Here is a 23,742-nt window from a genome sequence, read left to right as displayed (position 1 = left end):
GACCGCAAGGTCTGTGCCGAGAAACTAAAGTATGTATTGAACATATTAATTTATTAAGATTTTAAACACCAGTCCCAATGAATCACCTTAATTTCAGTGAACAGGAAAAGATCATTTATTTCATTATAGTCATACAATGAGAGTATTCTCGCCAAACACCGTAAAGCTTTACCCAGTTAGATACACAAAGGGATTAAGAGCAGAGTTAATAAAAACAAATTAAAAATTTAAATGAATTAGTCAAGCATCCCACTCGGTTTAATCAATGACCAAAACTCCTGAGATTCAAGAAATCGTCCCCTCATTACGTCCAAAAATACTGCAGCATTTTGACACATCACACTGGCATCAAAAAATAGAATGAAACGTGGACGATGAGCAAGGGCCGTCCCTGTAATTTCCCTCCATATGCAATGCATTGTTTTGCCGACTTATTTCAACATGAACCTGAGACTCGGAACACAAAACACATCATGACGTCACCATGCCTGCTCACATCTGAATGAGTGAATACACTGTACGTTATGTGTGAACATGTCGTACAAATACACAAAGCTTCTTAACCCTCCCGTTGTCTTGGGGTCAAAATGACCCATCAACACACATACATATACACTCGTATACAACGGGAGGGTTAAAATGTTTTCTTCAGCAGGTTTCTTTTGGTACTCTGCATCAAACTAATCCAAGCAAAATAAAAAAAATAACTGCTTGGAAAGATAAAGCAAAAGGTTATTTAAGTGTACTGTATTACCGTGAGGATACATTTTTAAACTTAATTTGCAAAACAGTACACACAGAACACTATATCCCTCCTCATCTGTGCTTAAAAGACAGAGTTATGCATTACTGGATAAGTTGATCCCACACTTGCAGTATGAACAAAAAATTAATAATGATGACAGTTTTAGTGATGATGCATGCTGGTATATCCATAACAAATGGATACATAAGCGAGAACTGGGCTGCTGAAGGACAAACCAACAGTACCTAAGCTGAAGTAGTTCATAATAAACCACAACACTCCAGAGACCTTCAGCCTGCATATAGACAATCATTATTAGAACAAGATAATTACCTTCTAAAACAGCTGCAATCACATCTGTGACACCATTGTCCTAATATAGGCTCCTGTGGCAGGTAAAACAGCATAAGTCATCTTGTATAGTTAAGCTATGCATATACAACAGGCAGGGTTTTGTTTTTATAAATACAAGATGCCATATCTTATAATTCTGAAACAGAGAACTAGTACATTAGAACATGCATCAATAGATACTCAAATATCTGCTATATTCACTGGAAGATGTTTATTAAATCATACACTTGTCAAAGTGTAGGTGTGCTATATTTTGAGAAAAAAAAAACTAGAGCTTTTTGATTCCATCACCTGTCTTATAGTACTTATAGTTTTCTTATAGTACAAACTGTACAAGTGCTTTGGAAATATTTGAGGCGATGTTTGAATTATGAAATGTGATCATGTATTTAAAAAAGGAACACAACTGTACTGTGTTTTAATGTTATTGTTGCAACTTCAATCAATGTGTAGAAGTGAAAAAAGATACTGTAGTATTATTGACTTGTACATTAATTCCTCTCTCTGTTCAAATTAAGATCTTTTAATGAAAAAATAAATAAAGGCCTCAACATCAACACAGCAGTCTGCCCAGCTGTGCTGTTCTACTCGTGCCACACATGCTTCACCATGAATGAATGTTGATAATCCAATTTAGCGGAATTAATAAACTATCACTGTTTAGTCAATTATACATGGGCAGCATCTACGTCACCATGCTTTTCAACCTGGCAGTTTAATTGAAAATTGGGAGGCAATGTAACTTCACAATACGTTAGGTATTAACATCGTGTGCTTCCACAGTGGAAGTACAAAGAATGGAGGGATAGTGCAGAGGAGTAAATGGCAATGAGGTGTATTCTAGTGGATGGATGGTTGGAGATGTCGTCCTAATGGTCCTACAGATCATTTTAAGGGAATTCCATTGACACGAATCAGTTCCGAGTTTATTTCTGGTCAGCCACTCTTGTTAGCAAACACGCAACATTAAATAAACTTGGACCCATTCAGAATGTTTGTTTGAAACTATGAAATGGTCGACAGCTTGATGGAGTGTTTCTAGCACTCCTTACTGTCTTTTCTCCTCCCTTTCTCTTACAGCAGCGGGGTGACGGGGCCACAGCTGGATCACATCAGATACCACGCAGCAAATCCAGCCAGAGCAGCGACCAAAGCAGCGAACAGAACTTGTCCAGTCGGGTGTCGGAGTACAGCCATGGCGAGCTGAGAGGCGTATGCCGTCCCACCCGACGCCGCTGCGACACAGAGGGAAACACGAAAACAAACTTAAACAAGAGCCCCACGATACCTTTGTTATAGCTTTATCGTGGCACAGTGCGAAGGAGAGAAGCGCCAAAGCGTACCCATTTTGGCGGTGTAGTAGGGACACTTGCTGATGTCTCCGCCCACTGCTCCATGGACAGGCAGGTTGGCATCCAAAACATCTTCCTGGATGGTTTTACCGATCTCTTCCATCTCCTCAAACACCTGGCGGCACAAACACACGGTAACTAATGTTATCAAGCTGTTTGCATTCTCTATATTCCAGCAACTGTTCACGGATGAAACACCCAGAGAGTAATGTCTGTTTTGGCTAATCCAGCAATTTCTATGCAATATACAGAAACCTTATATTGTCACCCAACTCTACATCGAACAATAAACAAGCATTACACTGCAGTGCATACTGACTTAAATCATGTGTAGTTGTGGAGTGGATATATACCTAATATCAATAATGAGTTGCCAAGTCTGGTAAAAAGAAAACACTCAGGGACATTTCAAGTCCCAGTGAAACGTGATAATTAGAGCCTCTTGAGATGTTGTACTATAATGTATTCCCCACTAAAACCAGATATTTGAGTTGTGTGCAGTAACTAGTATCCTTTGTATTTGATGAAGCTGCTATGAAGTGGGCTGGCTTTGAATGTTGTGCTCCTCTCACACCTTGTTGCTAAAAGTTGCAGATTGATTGATGGATGGTTAACATGATAATGATTGAAATTGTCCAGGACCATCTGATTTATATTTTGTTTTCCAGGAATAAAAGAGAATTGGATTGGTAAAAAGTATGAAGAAAAAAAAAAAAAAGTGGTAAAAAGTATGAAGATTTTGTGTTTATATATATATATATATATATATATATATATATATATATACACAAAAATCACAAAATCTTCTTATATATATATATATATATATATATTTAAATAGGTGAACAATATGAATAGATAACAGTGTCTTCAATCACACACATAATAACTTCAATGTGTCTTAAATTTCAATAAATACAACAGGGAACAGATCGACCCTAGTGTTTGCAAAGATAGCATCCATTTCTTCTATTCTCTATCACGCCAACCCCAAAACCTTGTCCCTGGGCCCTTACCTCCATGTTGAACTGAAAGGCCTTGACAGCCTCTTCTACCAGTCTCTTCTTTATTTCCATGTCCAGCTCCAGCTCGTTCATCCGACTACGGTACAGCTGCTTGAATGCTTTGGCACTGTTGATGGCATCAAACTGGTAGAATTCAAGGCCCTCCCCTGTGAACGGCAGCTTCATGGCTCTCTGCGCCACCTTCTTCAGCACCTGTCCCCCTGACAGGTCCCCCATGTAGCGGGTGTAGGCATGGGCCACCAGCAGAACTGGGTCCTCCTGGCCTACTTGATGAATACGGTCCACATAGCGCTGGGTGGCCTGTGAGCAGCTGACCTGGCTCTGCCAGTCAGGGCCATAAAAGTACTCAAGGTCACGGGCCAGGGCCTCGTGGCGATTCAGCTCTGTGGGGAAATATAGTGGGGCAAAGTGGGGGTGGTCTTTGTTCCTTTCAATCTCCTCCTCCATGGCTGTATACGTGTAGTAGAGTGCCACAGCGCCAAGCTAGCGAAGCAAGGAAGAAAAGTTAGCGTTGCTCCTTTTTATACCTAAATGTTTATTTAATGTATTCTCTCCTCTTGTCTGTTTAGTAAAGCACTCTATACCATTAAATTGTAAAAAATCCTATCTGATTTTCTTCAGACTGACCTTGAAGAGCTCTTTGCGGATGCGTCCCCGGAGGAAATCTTTCACAAACTGAGTGTTCTCAGCCTTTTCGTGAACCTCCTTGGTCCCCGCTGCCAGCACCTCAGACAGATCTTCAGGACTGAGGAATAAAAATGATTTTAAATGATAGGGATTATAAATGTGTGTTTGACAGAACCACAACAAATGAATACATTAATATTTTGTTATCTTATTTCACTGTTTCAAAAGATAATGGTGTGGGAGATTTACCTGAGAGCGTCATCTTTTCCTCCCTCATATACAGGCCCTGCTCCATTGGGCACACTGGCTGGTGTCTCCATCTTCTCTGCAGACATTAGATGTGTGTTTCTGTCTGTTAGTTCCCTAGAGTCATCAAAACAGTTCAAAGAATTTACATTCAAATGATATGGCACCAGTCATATTTTTGTTTCATCAAATTGTACATGTGAATCTTGAAAACATTTTCATATTTGAAGTATATTGCTACAGGTGTGATCGAGGCATATGCAATAGTAACATATGTAAGCTTGCATAACGTATCATTACTATGACCTGTAGTTGCTGCTGTCTAAATGCGTCTCGAGTCAAGATTGCGTAACTGCTTTTCAGAATAAACAAGGAACAAAGTCACGCTGCAGTGTTCCCTTTAGTTTTAGAGGTCCGAGGTTATGTGCACTGAAACAATAACAACCCATAAGGCCAACATATGTGTATATACTACACACACCTGTCCAGAGTTGGGGATAAACAGGCCACAGAACATAATGTAGAAAAAACACATCCACAGTCAATTGCATATTTCAGTCTTATCAGGAAAAAGGGGAGCTGCTATCACCCCAATTATTTTTACTGACATGGAAAGGAAAGGAAAAGATGCCAGTTAGTGAAAATCAGCTGCTTTAACCCTTTTGACCTTATTTACTCTGAAAGGAAGACCATGCAACATGAGTGAAAGCTAATACAGTCTGGCAGGGGCTGGCTTGATTTACATGGGAAAATGGCTTCTTTGAAAAAACACATCCAGGCATGAACTACATGAACACACAGCCAAACAAAAAGCAGCTCAAACAACACAGCGCAGGCCTTCTGGCATTTACCACAAGTCTCAAAGAATAGCTGGTGCTGCATGAGGCGAGTTACTCAAGGGATTTAATCTAGTTCCGCTCCTCATTGAGATCAGAAACCATCACCTGAAGCCACCTTTCATCGAGAGGCACACACTTGTGTTGTTAGTCCTGACATCTTCTAACTCGCTCTGAACCTCATTCTGACAACAACAGCTAACTTTGCTGGATGACGCTAGCTAAAGTAGCTAATGGCTAGCTAGCATTCCAACAAGCTAAACAGATTTAGGATTTAACGCTCGGCGTCAACGTGTCACAGTCCAGGCTCGAGATTTTATTCAGCTATTTAGTTATATATTAACGGGTTAGACAGCTTTGGTATCGTATTGGCATTACCTTCAGCCCACTAGTGTGCAGAACGGTTCTCTTGGTCGACTTCACTATAAATGAGGATGGAGGTCCAGGACTGAACTGCACTCCTAACCCCGCCCCTAGCCACGCCCTCGACTCCGCCCCCACCTCGCGTGAGTGCTGAGGACGCAAATTGGTAAACAACTACCAAATGACTACAAATATATTGCTAATAATACTTGTATTCATTTGCTATTTTTACGCATTGGAAAGTAAAAGAAAAAACTAGATAAAGAAAGAATAAAATATTGGCTGCAGCACATCATCCATGTCGGTTTCTCTTTAGTGCAGGAAGGATGTTGGAGTTAAAAGGTGAAGATAAGAAAGAGCAATGTCTTACTGAAGGTAGTACAGTGGAGTACAATTAATTCAACTTCATGAGTTAATTTTTAAGATCAACCATGAATTTTAACAAATTAAAGTAAATGACACTATAGGTACCGTCCAGACATAATCACATATAACAATACCATAAACAAACTAGACTGACTTCATAATATTGCTGCTCAATAGGCAAACCTCTCACTTGGGTGCCGATTAATAAGTAAAAGACACACGTGACAAACTAGACCAATTAAATGTATTAAACTTCAGACCTCCTACATGACAAATCAGCTTTATGTCATGTTAGTACAAACTAAGGCATGATAATGGACATAATCATGATGATGATGATTTTAAAAAAATGCTGTAAAGGTACTGTAAAAATCAATGGAGACATTTAGATAATCACACAGTCTCTTGAGGTAACAGGCTGTGCTAACAGATACTGTTATGATCATTTGATCGTGCAAAATCCACATGGTAATGGTACTAGTTTACTGGTAGAATTGATGAAGTGTGAAGTTATATTTTACTGGTAAGATTGAATCATACCTCTCACATCACAAAAAGAGATAAACTACAAAATCATCACATCCAAGACCACATGTCAGGGGACAAGAAGAATATAACCACAAGATGGCATTCACATCAAGCAAATCTGCAGGTTTCTGTTTCACAAAAGGTTTGAATACACGGATCAAAAAGACCAATCAAATATTTCTGTTGGCTAATGTTGTAGTTCAAATAATGTTTTGTATGGAAAGTAAATACATGGTGCAATAATACTTAATTGTGTTTGTTTATGTATGCATGAGATGTTTTTGTTTTTTCCTGGAAAAAGTATTCCATCAATAGAAATCAATGACGTCTGAAATTGTAAACCTTCTATTGCTCTCTGTTGCCACTGAAATTATTCATATTTTTGTATTATGCAGGATTGTTGATAAGCAATTTTCTTTATTATGACGGTGCTGCAATATTGTTAAATTGTCGCAGTTCTTATAGATTTCATGGCGCCTCAGTGTTGAGTCAGTGACACAAGGCCCATGCCGTGTATTTTCTATTGTTAATTTTCGACGGCTTTTAAAATTAGAATTGATAATTTAGCAGAACCTTAGAACCAAGAAAGGTTAAGAAAACATTAATTTTATGGAGTTAAATTGAGGCGTTTCGATCCTCAACAGATCTCGATACCATAATGCTTGTTGTTGAACACATTTAAAAAGAGAGAGGCTTGGAGAGGTGAAAGGGGTCAGAACTGGAGCAGGGCATTAGCTTGATAGTACACTGTAAACATGAAGTGTACTGTGAAAATACAGAGTGCTTCCAAATGAACAGGTGTTTGTCCTGATCTGCCCCAAACACATAATCCAGCAGAACCTGTGAGTCTTGAGCCGTTGGTCTGACAAACAAAACAAGCTTCCTTCATGCCACCCTGTTTACGACGTGCTGTTGCGTTACTCTGCCAATTACAGCCATAGTTTAATCAGGATGTTCCAGGTGTTTAGTTTCCATTATGTTTCAAACATGCTGCTCATTAATTATGTAGGAGGCAGTTGTTGTTTGCTGAACAGATTGTCCACCGGTTAATGATTGTATGCAGGGAGCATAAACATGCGTATGCTGTGTGTAAGTGCGTCTGTGCTCACATGTGTGGGGTAGAGAAAGTGTGTGTGTGTGTGTGTGTGTGTGTGTGTGTGTGTGTGTGCGTGTGCGTGTGTGTGTGTGTGTGACCGTCAAAGCCTGATATTAGTCAGATGCTTGGTTGGTGTGGCAGCTGAGACGACCCCCCCTGCTCTGCCACTGAGCCACAGGAGGCTGGTGGGGGGTAAAGATGAGCTAAGAAGATGATTCACTTCCCTCCAACAGGGCCAGCAATCTGTTGCCATTATAATAAATTGCTTTGGGAAGTGATTCTGTGCCAGCGATGCAGTTCAATAACAGAAGAGGCGGACTCGGATTGGGGAAAAATTGGCAAATGTATATCCTCTTGGTTGCTCATTTGTTCTTTTTTTAAAAATGAGAAATTCACTGACGAATTCTTTGACTTTATTTTGCTGCCATTTGCTTTTGTTTGTCACGCTGGTCTGCTGGGGACCCCATATGCGAGATATGATGATGCCTTGGACGGTTTTCAGATGCTGCGTCAAAAACACTCTTATAAACACATATATAGGAAATGCAGCAAGAGATCATTTCACCTGACCACTCGTTAACATTGCACTTGTAATCTAATACTTTTGATTACATCATGGCAATCAGAAAAGCAGAATAAATGTGGCTATGATGAGGAAAACATGAAAGCAGCACAACATCTCCAAAAGAGATATTACAAGAATATAGGAGAAACTCATAGAGGAAAAATTAAACATCACAGTATCTGTTTAGCTACACATGACCATGAGGTAGCTGTGATGTGTAAACAGTTTGACTTGAGCACAGGTACAACTGGTAACATTATCAATGCTGCGTAGCATTTAATTGCAGGACTGCAACATCGATAGAAGACTGACAGTAGCAAGACTAGCAAGATGCAGATTAGCAAGATTTATTCAGAAAGTTGAATGTCATTACAAGATGCACAGACTTTTGACAGCAAGAAAAAAAACTGGGAACGCTCACTCAGTCCGCATACATGCCAATCAAATCTTGCTACCACATTCTCTGTCAATAGGGAGCCTCTTGTCTTAAAACCTCTGTTAGTTTGAACAAAGTTTGACTCATCTCATGTTTTTATTATCGTTATTTCAATAAAATGCAACTTGTGCATTGTTCAAGGCTCATTGTTGGCTGATAATACAATATTTTGTTAGTTCGTATTTATTTCTTATCTGATAGACATAATGCACAACTAACTAACCAGAGAAGACCTTTGCAGAAATTGCAGGTGTAACTTTTGACATTATGCTGTTGCTCCATTTTGATGTGCAGAGTGCACAATAAATGTAATGACGCCATCATTCATGTTATTCGTTACACCTGTGCTTTAGAAGGCGCCGTTTCTGCTGTGTGAAAAGTTAATAACTGTCATGCTACAAACCATTTATGTATCATATCTAACGTCAACAACAACATAACATTGCTGATTGCTGTGAAGTAAATCAGTGAGGTGCTCCTGCGAGATAGCCACTTCAGATAAGTGCTCAAATCAGATTAGTTTTCACTATACATGGACAACAAGAGGATCTTAATAATTTGGATCATTTACAATGTTACATAAATCGACAACAAATGTTCCTCAAGTTAGTCATATCCTGTTTTCAATAACTGTATCTCACAGTGACATTTAAATAGGCTGCTTGAGAACATATTTACAAAATATAATGATTGTTTTTATCAAAATTACCAAAAGTGCTCTTTAGAGTAAGTCTACTAATTTGCAATTAACCTAATTCATATTTAATTGAGTCGAGTATGAGCAGGACCTGATTAATAAAAGATACAAGGAGATTCTTCCGATTTTATTCCCTTTTTTCTCATCTTTCTCCCTGGTGAAACAGTGACACTGGATTACACATAAACAGAGCGACATCATGGAACAAACAGCGTACAAATGAGCTGTGACCGCAATCATAGTCCTTGGTAACGACAGCACTTCTCGCGAGAAGTGAGAACTTTGACGGCGAGGTGAAAGCTGGGTTGCAAAGTTTCTGCTCGTGTGGAGGTTATTTTTTAACAAATACGGGTAACGTTATTTATTTGCTTCAGTGTTAGAAGATTTTCATGATGATGATACCAGTTTGAACCTTTTTGTGATCTTCACATTGGTTCACTGTGACTGTTTTTAGTTTTTTTAACCAAGAACGGACAAACGTGACTTCCGCATCCGCTAAGTTTTTTAGATTTCGCGGGTCTCCTCGTAAAAAGCAGGTTGTTTTAATGGGACGATGTCTTTCCATACCTTCGTGACCGATTGGCAGTTTCAGTAAACTCTTACTGACGTTCATCTACAGTTTTACATCAACAGTGAACCAGTTGTTAATGGTTTCCAGCGTGGTCTCAGTGCGACATCAGGCATGTCCCTGCTGGTCCTGGTTGAGCAGGCAATCCGGTCTTGCAAAGCGGAACAAGCCAGGATTGACGACAGCGTTCATCTCTACAGAGAACTGTTACACACCCTGTAAGTAACGTCATCCCGCACTTTGTTTCATCAGTGCTCACGATTTCCCTTGTGTCTCTAGAGTCTAATTCAAACACAATCATGTCAAAGAAAAACATATTTATAAAATAGTTTTTGCAGTGAAGTGCATGCGAATATATATAATGTATGTTCTCTAGACCCAATCCAACGTGTTTTGGGTTCACAAGAATGACTGAGTTAGTTGAAAATTGACTATCCACCGGGTATCACTCCACTCTCATCTGGCGCTGTGGCTTAGTTGGTAAAGCGCCTGTCTAGTAAACAGGAGATCCTGGGTTCAATTCCCAGCAGTGCCTTTTTCCGTCCAGGGTTTCTTATATTTGTTTTATCACTTCGACTCAAACGGTGACTTATTATTAACAAAACATTGTAGGACAGTAAAGCCAAAGAAACTTACAATAGCGTGCCATTCATCTCTTATTTAAAATAATAATAATAAATACATTCAAATGTTATTTATCATTATTATACATTGTTGCCCAAATGTAATTTAATTTTGCTCCTCTGGGTTATTTTAAGTTTGTAGTCACATGAAGTCTTTTCTCGCAGAACGGCACAACCGAAGACGGGCTCTGATGAGGCCCAGTGTGCAAATGATGCTGCTACAGGTAATTAAAACAATTATGTGTTTGCCAGTTACTCATGCTCATTCATCCACAGAAAACATGTACTTTATTTGGTTTGAAGGCATTTTTCATCTGTTGTCACACGCAGATGAAACAAATGTGAAATATGTATGTATATAAAATGTGATAAAATGAATCGTTCATTTTAGTGTTTTATATTAACGTGGATGTGAGCGCAGTCATGTATGTGCAAATGTTTTCATTATGTATCTGCAGGCTTTCAGGTTAAAAGGTTAATTGATAAACCAACTAATCACATGTTTGCATGCTGCTCTCTTCACAGATACAGATACCTCCCCAGGGGAAAAAGAAGATATGGAACTGCTTGAACGAGCCCTGGAGAAAGCCCTTCGGGTTCGCGCTGGCACAGGATATTCTAAAAAAGCCTCAAGCAAACAATCTCTACCTCGTAAGGAACCCGGGAGAACCGCTGTCGCATGCAAAGGAATGCAGGCATCTGCAACTTCTAAAGGAAATCAGTCCACGTCCAGATCTACCTCCAAATCTGCCACCTCAAAAGGGCACAAAAGGCCTGGTCCGTCAGCAGCCTCCACACTGGGCTCAGATCCTTCAGTGAGCCGCTATCCTGGACAGTGCAAAACCATAATTAATAGAAACATAACCCAGAACTACCCTTTGTCTTCAGATGGGGTTGTGCATCACCAGGCAGCAAGGAAAGGGTCAGGCTCGGTTGATCTGGGTGACACCTCTACTCTCCACTCTAAAAACAAGACTATTAGAAGCAACTCGTTGAGCGGACGTGACCCGGGCCAAGAGGCAGCTATCTCCACACTTTCAAATAACACGGGGCCCGATTCACAAACGGAGGAGCCCGGAGTTCACAGTTTACCTCGACAGAATGAGTATGTTTTTACACAACTGGACCATAAAGAAAACCACACTTTGGCAGTCACAGTCCGACATTGGTTTGCTGTGCTATTATAATCATTCAGTTTGCTTTTGCTTAATGGCAGGAAAACTTCTGAACAGACGGCAAAATGGAAATCTCTAAGGAACAAGCAAAACAGGTGGCCAAAACCAGCTTTCTTTTCTTTTCTTACATTTTACAGCGATTCCACAGTTTCTGTTTGGACACTAAGTTTCCCTCTTTACATTTTCATTAGGTTATGGGACAAAGTTGCTGCCCTGCAAAGGAAACCTGTGCCTGGGAGGAGTCACTTCATGGAGAGAATGAGAGCTACGGTATCCTTCCTTTTTCCTAGTGAAGGCTGTCAAAATGAGCTGGAAGCATCAGACTTGTTTTCCATGCTGTGTAGTTTGGAAATATACTCTAGTGTTGCAGTTACAATTCCACTGATTACCACTGTGCAGCTGTTGGAAATTAGTATGACTCTAAGAGCCTGCACAAATTCGATGAGTACACTTTCATCCATCTAAGCAGTCTTGCTATCCGGCATGTTGTCCTTGACCCTGCCTCTCTGAACCCTCTAGTTCCCGAGGGGTTGGCCATGTGGCTGCCCGGATCAGACCAGGTTTCTGGTCGACAGACTGACTCACGAAGGGCATGACCTCAACCAGCACTGCCAGACAACGGAGCTTTTGGCCAAACAGACGCAAAAATCAACCACAGAGCTGGGTAAGAGCCTGAACATATGATGCACGCAAACACACACAATTAGGAGTGATGGAATGAGGAGAAATGAAGGCGCTTGATTACACGTGTGTGTGTGTGTGTGTGTGTGTGTGTGTGTGTGTGTGTGTGTGTGTGTGTGTGTGTGTGTGTGTGTGTGTGTGTGTGTGTGTGTGTGTGTGTGTGTGTAAATTATAATTTTGGAGGAAATTGCTCAGGGGGTTGGCAGGAAGGGACTTGCTGAGAGCCATTTAGACAAATATATCAGTGAAAAGCTTCCGCCAATCATGCTCATCACCCTGCTATAAGTAGTTGGGATATTTTAAGGTGACATATTATGGAAAATAATGTTTTTTTTCTGACACATTGAGATCCTCAACGTTTCAGAAAATACCATCCTTTTTTTCTCCTGCTGTGTCCATCAGAGGACGTAGGTCCGATTTCATCTTGGATTTGATATCCGATGAGGTAATTTTGAAACTTTAATGACCTAACAATTTAAATCAGGGCTTTGTATGTGTCTGTACTGGGAAATTGATTGACCAAAAAAAAAAGAAGCATAGTATGTCTCCTTTAACAATCTCACGGACTATCTACACACAAGGGACTAATTGACTAATTGTCTCCTGTAATCACACTGCCGGTGAATTTCTGTTCTTTGTTCCATATTTCTGTGCAGGCGGGAAGGCAAGCAACTATGATTCCTGTCTGAGGTCTGCGATGACAGCCACACAGCTCCAGAACATCGCAAACCAAGCGAAACAAGGTAGGAATTAATCTGGCTTCGCTAGAACATAACCTACCTCTTCAAACCATGTGTTCCCTCTCAAACCACTGACATGTCAACCTGACTTTGGTTATATGAAGGGGGTCGTGAGCAGGAGAAAATACATTATGAAAATATTTTATTCCACAGCACAGACTTTCATAATTAACAAGCCTTGATAGAGAAACCCTGACCATGTGTTTGAATTATCATGCCTGGGTCTCAGGGTGTAACTCCTACAGTATGTAACATGGTGTACTTCCATTACCTTCAGTGATAGATACTGATATAATGAAGCTGAAGGCCCAGAGATTTTCCGTTGACGGCACTCAAATGACCGTATCATCTCCAGGGAAGGACTTTTGTTTATGTTAAGCAGTAATAGCTCCAGTGCAGCACAAGCATGTTGCTAAAGCCAGTGTGAGAGAGAAGTTTCCAGTCATCTCTAGCGCCCTGCTTAACCTACACACCATCGTGTGTGGTGAGTACATGCACCCAATCTAGTGTTTCACATCCACTATTCAGTAAGTAGTTTATTTCTGTGAGTTTTATTTCCAAGGGAGGGATTAATCGTTTATTGCATTTTAACACAGTTTGAAAAAGTGATTGTGATGAATGTGGCGCGCTAACGAGCTAATGCAGCCTCTCCATCTTGGCGCATGGAAAATGAAAACAGAGCTGCAGTGAAACCTCAGTGCCAGATCAGTACTTTCCTTGGCCTCGACAGATCCCCCTCCCTGTGACGGTGGGGTTTTAAAGCTGTCTATCCTGGCGTGGCGAGGCAAGGGGCCTAGCTATTTAAAGCTGAGGCAGCAGAGCAGAAAAAAGGTTTTAGGGTATGGTTGCTCACGCTCGCGCTCTAAAAATAACCATATTTTCCATCAGAGTGGGAAGCATGGGATCGATGGAGGCCAGATGGAGGTTGTCTTTGCCCAACTGGGGCAAATGGTGTGGGGGGAAACGGGACGATTGCACTCCTGCCACCGACTGTAACCTACACGACAGAGGCAGAACTCAGTGAGCTGGAGACGCTGAGGATGAGGGTGTCACTGCTGCAACAGGAGATTCACCTCGAGCAGGTGAGTGAGGGTTGTGGGCTTTACAGTTCTGTGAGTTCTGTTCTGAGTTGTAGTCGATACCCACGGAGAAATAATGTGCTGACAGTCTCTTCTTCTATTTTACAGGCTATATTGGACACTCTGTCCCCTCAGCTTTCCTCCATGGTACTTGGGCCTGGACGTCCCAACCTCAGTGTGCTGAGAGACCTGTACTCCCTGCTAGGTGAAGGAGGGGAGCGGTCCCCCGCCATAGTCCTGGACTCTGAGCCCGACTGACGACAGAGCAGGCAACACTGAGTTGTACTTTGTCTCTCTCCCCTTTCCACACACAAGTTAAATCAAATATAATGCAATTCAGCGTAACACCGGTTGAATCATTTCCTTTTGACACTGTCAATAAAACTAGAAAATAAAATTCACTAAAGGAATTGCGAGACCATTAATTTGGATTGCCTTAGGCTGAGCAGATGTACCTAATTAAGAGTAAACATTTGTCCTGGATTCAAGGTGAAGAATCTTTTTTTTTTTTTGGTGAGCTGTGACTTTATTTATTCATTATCAGATGTGTTTGGATAGTTGTAATTCCAGTTGATCTTCTCATATACATTTCAATTTGAACTGCTTTTGTTTTATTTCTCTAATGGTTCATTGCTACTTCTATGTTTAAACAATATTTTGACACAGATTTTTGTTGTATTCTTGGACTACGTAACAATCATTACCTAGAATAACGTGTAATGGAAAAATGTAACCCTAGGTCGGTATTGCAACACTGCCTGTACCAGCAGGTGGCACTCTTTCACAGATGAAGTGACCATAGAATACACTCGCAGGTGACTTGTGTTTATTGCTTCATGAAATCAAACAGCCAGTTGGATTTAATCCGTGACCTAGAATTACATGTGGAAATTAGACTTCATAAGATACGAATGAATATAGGCGCTTCTTCCTATTTTAATACTGTCTTTAACAGAAGGCAGCGGAGACGCCGTGACTTCAGCCCCATCCTCCACATGTTCTTCCTTCTGTCAGAGATTCTGAGAAGCTCACAGGGGGAATTAATGTGTCTGTTAGTCATGAGACGGACCTGTGACCTCTCCAGCGTGTTTTAGTTCACTGTGAACACCCCAATACTCTACCCTGATGTTTCTCCATATGGTGTGTTTGAGTTCCTTAAAGGGGCTTTTTATAATCTACACTGAATGATGTATAATACGTATGGGGCCAATACGATGTCTCTGGGCTCTGAGAAGATTGGTAATCTTTTTTTTTGCCCCCGCCACAAATGCTATGTGAAGGCGTACGTGAGATGCAGAAAGACTTGGAAGAGGCCTGAAAAGCTCGTGCCCACAGATGACGTGTGGATGGCAGGGGCTAAGCCAGACTGGGCAACAGGTGGCGCTGGGTTCACACAGCAGGACGTGGGTGTCTGGGCCCTGCTACGTAAACGCAGGGACATGTACACTCAAAGCAGGCTGAGTCACAGAGATGCCCAGGTGCCCGGGTCGATGCGTGCTGCAAGCTGGAGATGGCATGTTTCCCCGAGGAGAGGAATAAAGATGACGTTTTTAGCTTTACATTTCTTCCTGTGTTTAAAGCAACAGAAACACAATGACGAGGCAACTGCTCATAGTTTGAATCGTAAATACAGTCGCACATGTTTTGTAAGATCTCCCACCACATGTCCCACCACTCGTGCATTGCAGTCGTCTGTACGGGACCGAGGAAATGGGCTGCGTCCTCACTGTCTTGGATCTGTGTGTGTGTGTGTGTGTGTGTGTGTGTGTGTGTGTGTGTGTGTGTGTGTGTGTGTGTGTGTGTGTGTGTGTGTGTGAGAAAGTATTAAAGGAGGAGGCAGGGAAGCATCCTTGTCAACACTACACATGGGTCCCAGAGGGAGTGGCGCCTACGCAACCCGGCCTTCCTGTGACCTGCATACATCAGCTGCTGGCCGGCTCTGGCTGACACCAGCATAGCTCCTCCACTCCCAACAGCACGGCCCTGCCCAGGTTACCCGTGTCTCACGCATTTGTCCCTTTTTTTCTCACGCCTTTTTTTTCTCACATAATGGAAGATCCCAGGAAATTTTACTTTCCATGGAAGAAACTTTTTTTTTACCCATGTCAACACTGCTGTAAGCCACACGTAGGCTACTCTCACTCGGAGAAGGACGGAGTTGAATAGGCTTTTCTTTTGTCAGACACATTCCTTCCTACTTGTACTCTTTTTTTTTTTTTTTTTTTTTTTTTTTTCTCTCCACCCTTTTCCTTTTCACTTTTTGTTTTAGCCTTTTTGTGCAGTGCTTGGTCAAAGTCCAAATCCACAGAAACTGAACAGTGCTACCAAGAATCCACTTCTCTTCTTCAAATGCCTATTGAACATCTCTTTTCTCCAGCGCCCCGCCCCTCAAAACACATTCCTCACTTCGCCTCTTTTACTCCTTTTATTTCTCATCTAGCTCTGTTTCAGTGTGAGCTACAGCAGGGATCGTTAAATGGACAGTTCACCCCATAATAAAAAAAAAACCTCCTGTGCTATTTATCAATCTAGATTGTTTTGGGGTAAGCTGCCCAGTTTTGGAGATATTGGCCGTGGAGATGTCTGCCTTCTCTCCAGTATTATGGACTATATGGCACACGGCTAATGGTGCTCAGGGTGTGTTTCTTTATTTTGGAGTGAACTGCCCCTTTAAGTCAATGTGGTCTCCAGTTATTAGGGTTCATTATTTGATGCACCACATTATTTATTAGGTGTCATTTTATTTTGCGACAAAGCAGACTGTCTAAACTAGGGAGCAGCTTTGCTGTTCATAGGCAAATTCATCTGAGAATAAATATCCCTTAATCCTATGCTATGGTTATGGATGCATAAAGATGTTTTTCCCAAAATTGAATCGTTTTGGTTGTCCATGTCTCTTTAGATACGCAAGATGTCATGCACTATATGTGTTTTGTACCTGCAAAGCTAGAGATGACTTTAGACCTGTAGTGAGATCAAATATTTTTAGAGACACAACTTGCATATACCAAAAGGGCATGTTGGGTCATTATAACACATGCATCCTTAAATATACTCGAAAGCACCATTCCCTTTTCCGGGAATTGTAGAAAACAGTACACATAAAAAAAAAAGCCATTCAGCAACAAACTGGCATAATCAATATTAAGTTCACAGTTCATTTTCAAAAAGCTATTTTTAAAATCCACTAATGCCTGAAGATAAAAACATAGAAGTTCAGCTGCGTACACACATTTATCCTTCCCTAACATAGCTTTTCAGTTGTGGAGGTGTGAGATAAGCAAGTTTCAGAGAGAAGAGAGCTGTCTGGATTGATTTTCTTTTCATGGAAGAGAGAGAGAGAGAGAGAGAGAGAGAGAGGTAGTTTGTGTGGGTGGGTTGGAAAGCAGTGGGGGCTGCCTGTGTATTTCTGTCACGTGTGGCCATGCTCATTAGTCTAAACACTTACATTATAGAGGCATTGTATATTTGATGTCCTCTTCGGCTGCCTGCATGGACATAAATGTAGGAGTGTGTGGGTGGTCATAGGATTTCTGTTTGCTGCAGTGGAAACACCATCACTATACAGTTTAACTGCCATGTGGAGGTGGCTGTGATTGCACATTTGTATAGTGGTGGGGCGACATGAGATGGGGAAAAGTAACTTTCCAATCTGAGTTGAGTTGATTCCCCTTTCTTTTTTGATTTCCAGTCAGCAGTGAGCATCTGTATTCATCAGGGGAGGCTTTAATACTGCAGGAAAAGAAGAAAAAAGACAGCAATTGAGAGTCAGTGACGGGGAGATGAAGAAAAGATGAAGCAGTTAACTCTTCTCCCCTCCCCCTTCCTGTGCATCGTCAACCTTGTATTCTCTCTGCTTCAATGTTTGACGTCACACAAAAGAAGACCAATCCGAGCACTCGGACTTCCCTGTTTTTCTCCGCTAGCTCCTCCCCCTTGCCACGGCCCCTTATATATCACCCACCGCTACATTCAGCAGAGTGTAAAATGTGCTACCAGACAGCCGGCAGAGAAACGACAAGAGAGGGAGGGAGAGAAGGGGAAAGTGTGAGTGGATTTCAGCGCTGACGTAGAAGCCATCATCTTCAGTCATTTCTCCGGTGTCCTAGAAAGCTCCTTCTCCTTTCTCTCTTTTTGTGCTTTTCTCTATTTCTTTCTGCATCTCCAGGCCAGAGCTGACTGCGAACGTGATCCGAGAGGCCCACGTTGCAGCCGGGCTTCAGGATCCACCAGCTCACAAAAATCAGGATGGGCTGTACAACAGGCCACCTGGCTTGCCCAAGCCAACCCCAGACTAACACGGGGCAGGAGGGTCACTGCCTGGAGGCTAGCGGGGCCAAAGGCCCTGACGTGCTCTCGTCTCTGGAGCGTCTGTCCCAGGCCACCGGCGGCATGGAGAAGTCCTGGTACCGCTGCATCTTTCCCTTTGGAATCATCTCTCTGGTGATTGGTGTCGCAGGAACCGGGGTGACCTACACCTACAATGACCTGCCTCAGACTAAAGTGGTGTCAGTCGTTCTACTTGTCATGGGCCTTTTGCTGCTGCTGATGGCCACTGCCTGTTGGACTGTCCACAAGAAGAAGAGAAGGAAAAAGAAAGAGGGAGGCTCGTTCACCTCTGAGCAGTGTCCCCTGTGAAGCACATGGGGTAAACAGTGGTCAGAACTTGAAAGCAGAGACATACCCAGTGCTGGGAGCTCAAGGGTCGGCTAAAGAAGCCGCCACTTCACCTCCTCCCAGCGCCAAATCCCCTCTATTCTTCATCACAGAGTTTGGCTCAGCTCATACCGGAGAGAACTTCAGCTGAGAAATCATAGAGTGGAAGGACAGATAGGCAGGAAGTATCTGTTTAGTCTGTAAAGTTTGGACCATTTTGGACTGACAAGGAGGGATCACCAATGCCTCACATGCTCTTTTATCATCAGACAGCAGGTGTCTGGTGTCAAAACAACCTCAGAGGAGACACACACAAATATGCATTGCACACTACATGCATATTTACACGCACGGATACATGGCCCTCGCAGCCTCGTTCACATATGCACTAGCAGTCACAGTAGGAGCTCACGCAGACACCTAACACACACGCTATGCAGAGCTGCTGCCGGAGTCAATGCTGGCGTCACTAGGCACGTCAGTCGCAGCATTCCTCTTGCCAGGACAGGTGACTCTCCAAGAGGCCAAAAGTGGGCCAAAGACGGCAACCTGATACCCGGCCGAAAGAGCAGAGCACCCGCGTCAGCGGCCAGCGTCATTCACTCGTCCTGTGACACCGCAGCAATGTGTTGGGAGCTTTTTTTACGCAATGGGAGAGTGGAACTTGAGTCCAGCAGGATCTTAGTGGCATCCGTGTGAGCGATGAGCCGGAGAGGGCAGACGACCTGCTGGGGAAGTGAAAGGTGTTTGTGTGTGCTCAAATAAAGATTCTGGTGAACTGAAAGTCTGTTGGACATTGGACTTCACTACTGAGAAACGAAGGATTTGCACATGTAGCCATGTCCACGCCAAGCGAGAGGGACTTCTAGTAAAGCGACATGCCCTGAAAGGCCTTTTGTAGCTTCAGCTTCACACTACAAAGGAGTGGGGCACTGACTTTCTGCCCTCCTTTCAATGTGTGCACATTTACGCCCAGCCTCGTGTCTTTGTGGGGCACCTCAACCCCACACAGGACAGGACAGGCCAGGATTACTGAAGGACACTACCCGAGGGGACATGCCACTGTAGGGACACTTTGACTGATCCTGCTCCCCTAGGGCCCCTCCCTCTTGGTGCCTTGAGCAAGCACTCATGGAAAAAGGCTCTGTCGCATTCCGCTGTTTCCATCTGAACCCCTGACAATTTCCCCCCTTGTTCTCTCTCTTTGGCCCAACAGGACTCTCTTCATTCATCCCACATGCCTTCCTCCATCCTAAATCCCTAGTTTCTGACTCGATCCCCTCATTTCCCCATTGTTATATAGCCCAGCCACACACACTTAAATGTGAGACTCATACCACAGACATTTGTCTTTATCACTACTTGCCAAAGAAAATGGGATAATTTTACTCTCATAGTGGAAAGTATTGAAAATATAGTACAAGGCTGTTCTCTGATTACTGTTTGTGCTCTAGGGTTTCCCTTTCTTATACTTTTTTCTTTCGCAGAGAAAGAGTGAATGTAGCGGCACTCAACTCCACAGCTGTGAATAGGTGCTTTCTGTTTGGTGTGTCGTCTCACAGGATGAGACGCACTATGGCATTTTAGTCATGTCTTAAATATATTCTTGTCACTGAATGTAACATGGGATAGAAAATACAAATCACAGAAGTAGAAAGTGCAAAACACAGAATGTTGAAAGGAGTCCAGCCCGTTTGTCTCCATGTGAAGGATGCATAAAAGCACTCCTTTTAACCTTGAGAACTATTATTGATCACTGTTTCATCGATTCTGGCTCCCAGATTGGTGACGCTTGTTGCTAAGTAAATTGTGTCTATGCACCCAGAGGTAGCAGTTAACACACAATGCCAAAGACCGCCCTGGAGGCCAGCTGCTTCAACATGCAATTGATTAGTCCTCTCTCACACATGTCTTTGCTAATTAGAGGTTATGTTGCACACTGATTGTCAGCCAAACTCTGTTAGACTAGGAGAAGTAAGGGAGGAAGGAGGTAATGGTGGAAGACCAACGCAGAGCTTGGGAGGTCATTCCTCTCCCTTTTCGGTGCGTGGGGAGCTATCCCTGCGGAGATAGATTGGGATCAGTCATCCTTAACAGAGCAGTATTATTTGTAGGGGATATAATGCATTACAGGTCTTCAGAGAAGACTTACCACTCAATGATTAACTTGGCATCTTCATTAGATGCCAAGTTAATCATTGAGTAGTAAGTCTTCTCTGAACCTTTTTATATACTGACAAAAAACATGATGAGTATGTTCTTTTTTAGCTCCGTGCAGTGTAGTACATTGTGGTTGCATACTTGTACTTGCTGATTTTCAAACCGTATTGTGACAGTGAGTTGAAACTAAATATTGATGACAGGTGACCAGAATTTGTTTGATAGAGATGTGAAGTGATTTCCCTTCTGCCTTTTGAAAAACTAAAGGGAAGATCTACCTCTCTCTGCTGCGGGGGAATTACTTCCCTCACCCAGTAGACAGCCATGCTGTCTGCCAACGCTGTTCGTCACTGGCGAGTGACACGAAATGTCTGTTTGTGTGCCCTCTAATATTTGGTGCTGTATATATGACAATTTTATATTTCTACTGTATATTTCTACTTATATGTACATTTTATTTGTTGTATTAAATAAATGTTACCTGAACACATTGGTCTGTGGGGTTCTAATTCATTGCCTGAGGTGAAAGTCCCCATGTATTTATTAAATATATAACTTTGTATTAAACTTCTTTCTTTGGGAGATTATCCGAGATAAGCGCTATCACGATCGATCTAGTGAAGAGACAATGAAATTACACAGTTTTCATTCTATTTTGAATAGTGTGCACATTAAATATAAATTGTCACCTCACTTAACCATGTACATAGGACATTAAAAAAAAACATCTTTGGTTGACAAGACCACCTCAGCCTCCCCTGTGCTTGAAATTGTGATGCTGTATATAGACACATTGCCATGTGCTGCCAGCTTGAATGACTTGATCAGATACCCAGAGACATGTGTGGACCTTTGGTTGTTAGGAAAACAGACTGGCCAGTATCGAGCTGAATAAATAACACCCCCTACTGGCAAAATAATAACACAGGAAAACTACCCCCCACATTGACAAACCTATTATGTGTGTTATTATCGTACATGCCTGTGCAAGTGAGACTGGTTCAGTTCAACATTAATTTTACTTTCATTTTATATAGCGCTTTTCAAAATGCTCAATGACGCTTTACATAGGACAGAGACAACAGAACAAAACAAAAAATAGAAAGACAATGTAATGGAGGGTAGGGTGCAGGGGTTAGCGGGTAAAGGGTAAAGGAGTTTATTTTGCATTTCATTACGAAAGAACACATTTGATTATTCAGTGGTAACTGTGCTGCACGGCTGTGGGTGTGGAGGGAGCAGTGTTGAGGTCTGGATGAAGGGTGGGGAGGCCGACGGGGGCAAAGTGTAGATGAAGTGGAAGTGGTCTGCTGGACTGCTCGGGTCAGCACAGATTACAGGAAACCAGATAGGAGCAACTCATCTGCATCTCAATCTCCAGAACTTGGCTTCAAACCTGAGCATTCAGTGCAGTTTGGCTTTTATTGTAGTTTGAATTATACAAAGCTGACATCAGTTTGAAATGCAAAGCCAGAAAAACAGGCAGCACGACGTGACATCACAGAGTCTGGATTTGGTTCCACACTGGGGCCAGATGACTTCATTCATGTTTTATTCAAATTTCTGATCAACAGCGTCTGTGCAAAATTCTGTTTTATTGAGTTAGTCACTGCCTGCTGTTGTTGCCTAATTATACTGTTGTTACGGTACATTTAAATTCTGGAGCTGTTTTGCAGACAGGTGTGGATGCAAATCACACTGGCCAGACATTCAAATTAAATCACAGGCAAAAATTAAATGATGATTCAGTCTCAGTGTAGATATCGTAATAGAAACAAATTGGATGAGAAGCTATTGGATTTAATCACTCAGATACTTGAGAGTGCGGGGGACTCACACGCACCAAGCACTGATTGTTTTTGATTATTTCTTGATGAAGATGAATAGGAGACATTGCCAAACAGAAAAAAAGTATGACAAAAAATTTTTCTATCTCCCCATGAATTTCCCATAATCTCCTGTTTCTTTTTATATCTCAAAGGTCAGTCAACAAATGTCAGTCTTTTTTCAAAATTGGTCAGGACAGCTACTATGTGTGAAGCCATCGCTCTCCCATCTAGTTCTCAGATCAAACCCAATTACTTCCTGTGGGAGGCAGCAGCTGTATAAAAACATATTTTCAGAAAGATTATGCAACAAACAATGATTGCTTCGGCAACGGAATTGTAGACTTGGACCCAATGTTTTGTGAGCACATTGTGCATGGTTTTATTGCTATAATTGTTTTCCATTTAGGCTGAAAGCATCAACCGATCGCTTTTCCCTAGCCATTTCTGGTCACTTTGTGTTTTACTGAGAAAATGGTTGGGGTTTCTATGGAAACAGTAACTGCATCCAATTGACATGTCACAGCCTCTGCCCCATCTGAGGTCACTCACAAGATAATTTGATTATACAACACTTCCAGTAAATGCAGCAAGAATTACATGCCTCTGTGAATACAGAGACAATTGGAAGAAATGTGTTTTCTTTATTCACCTTTATATATTTTTATATTGTTTGTTTTTAACATACAAAAAGGTTTTCTTCTACTCTTTTTTTTAAAGACAACCATTCAGTGAAAGAGAATGAACAAAAGCTACTTTAGGTGATGATAAGACTAGGAGAGCTGCAGATCAATAGTGAGCTTGAAAGGAACAAATTATTACTACTGGAAGTGTACTCAGATCCTTTATTGCTGTTTTCAAAAGTCTATTCCCAATGGGGCTCCAACACAATGGTTTTAATCATTTTGTCATTTCTGCAATTTCCACAAAGGCAGCTGCATCAAAGAAAGTGTGTCTGTGTGATGTGCGAAAGGGCAAGGCAACCTACAATCCATCCA

The 23,742-nt window shown here is 42.0% G+C and overlaps 3 protein-coding genes across 4 annotated transcripts; 2 read left to right on the top strand and 1 right to left on the bottom strand.

Moving 5' to 3' along the window:
- Positions 1-99: 99 nt before the first annotated feature.
- Positions 100-4,438, bottom strand: hmox2b (heme oxygenase 2b; the record flags this gene model as incomplete). The annotated part of the gene is made up of 5 exons (XM_079233394.1): positions 100-2,334; positions 2,443-2,566; positions 3,468-3,959; positions 4,104-4,221; positions 4,353-4,438. The coding sequence occupies 5 exons, from the start codon at positions 4,436-4,438 to the stop codon at positions 2,207-2,209; spliced, it is 948 nt and encodes a 315-aa protein (XP_079089520.1). The 3' UTR covers positions 100-2,206.
- A 5,480-nt stretch (positions 4,439-9,918) lies between these two features.
- tedc2 (tubulin epsilon and delta complex 2) lies at positions 9,919-14,619 on the top strand (the record flags this gene model as incomplete). 2 transcript variants are annotated; one of them, XM_079233545.1, is made up of 10 exons in its annotated part: positions 9,919-10,022; positions 10,593-10,651; positions 10,953-11,204; positions 11,316-11,532; positions 11,644-11,697; positions 11,794-11,872; positions 12,122-12,266; positions 12,940-13,026; positions 13,912-14,105; positions 14,211-14,619. In XM_079233545.1, 10 exons carry the CDS (start codon positions 9,919-9,921, stop codon positions 14,358-14,360), a joined length of 1,341 nt encoding a protein of 446 aa, XP_079089671.1. In that variant the 3' UTR covers positions 14,361-14,619. The 2 variants fall into 2 exon arrangements, with proteins under 2 accessions (XP_079089671.1, XP_079089670.1); XM_079233544.1 differs by having other exon boundaries at positions 10,953-11,532.
- A 3,518-nt stretch (positions 14,620-18,137) lies between these two features.
- On the top strand, positions 18,138-18,740 carry LOC306749845 (transmembrane protein 100; the record flags this gene model as incomplete). Its single annotated transcript, XM_079233180.1, has 1 exon — positions 18,138-18,740. Exon 1 carries the CDS (start codon positions 18,351-18,353, stop codon positions 18,738-18,740), a length of 390 nt encoding a protein of 129 aa, XP_079089306.1. The 5' UTR covers positions 18,138-18,350.
- Between the last annotated feature and the right edge of the window lie 5,002 nt (positions 18,741-23,742).

Source organism: Taurulus bubalis, assembly GCF_910589615.1.
Source record: "Taurulus bubalis genome assembly, chromosome: 17".
In the NCBI taxonomy this organism is placed as follows: Eukaryota; Metazoa; Chordata; class Actinopteri; order Perciformes; family Cottidae; genus Taurulus; species Taurulus bubalis.
Note: the sequence above shows the minus strand (reverse complement) of the source record. Positions and strands in the feature narration are given on the sequence as shown.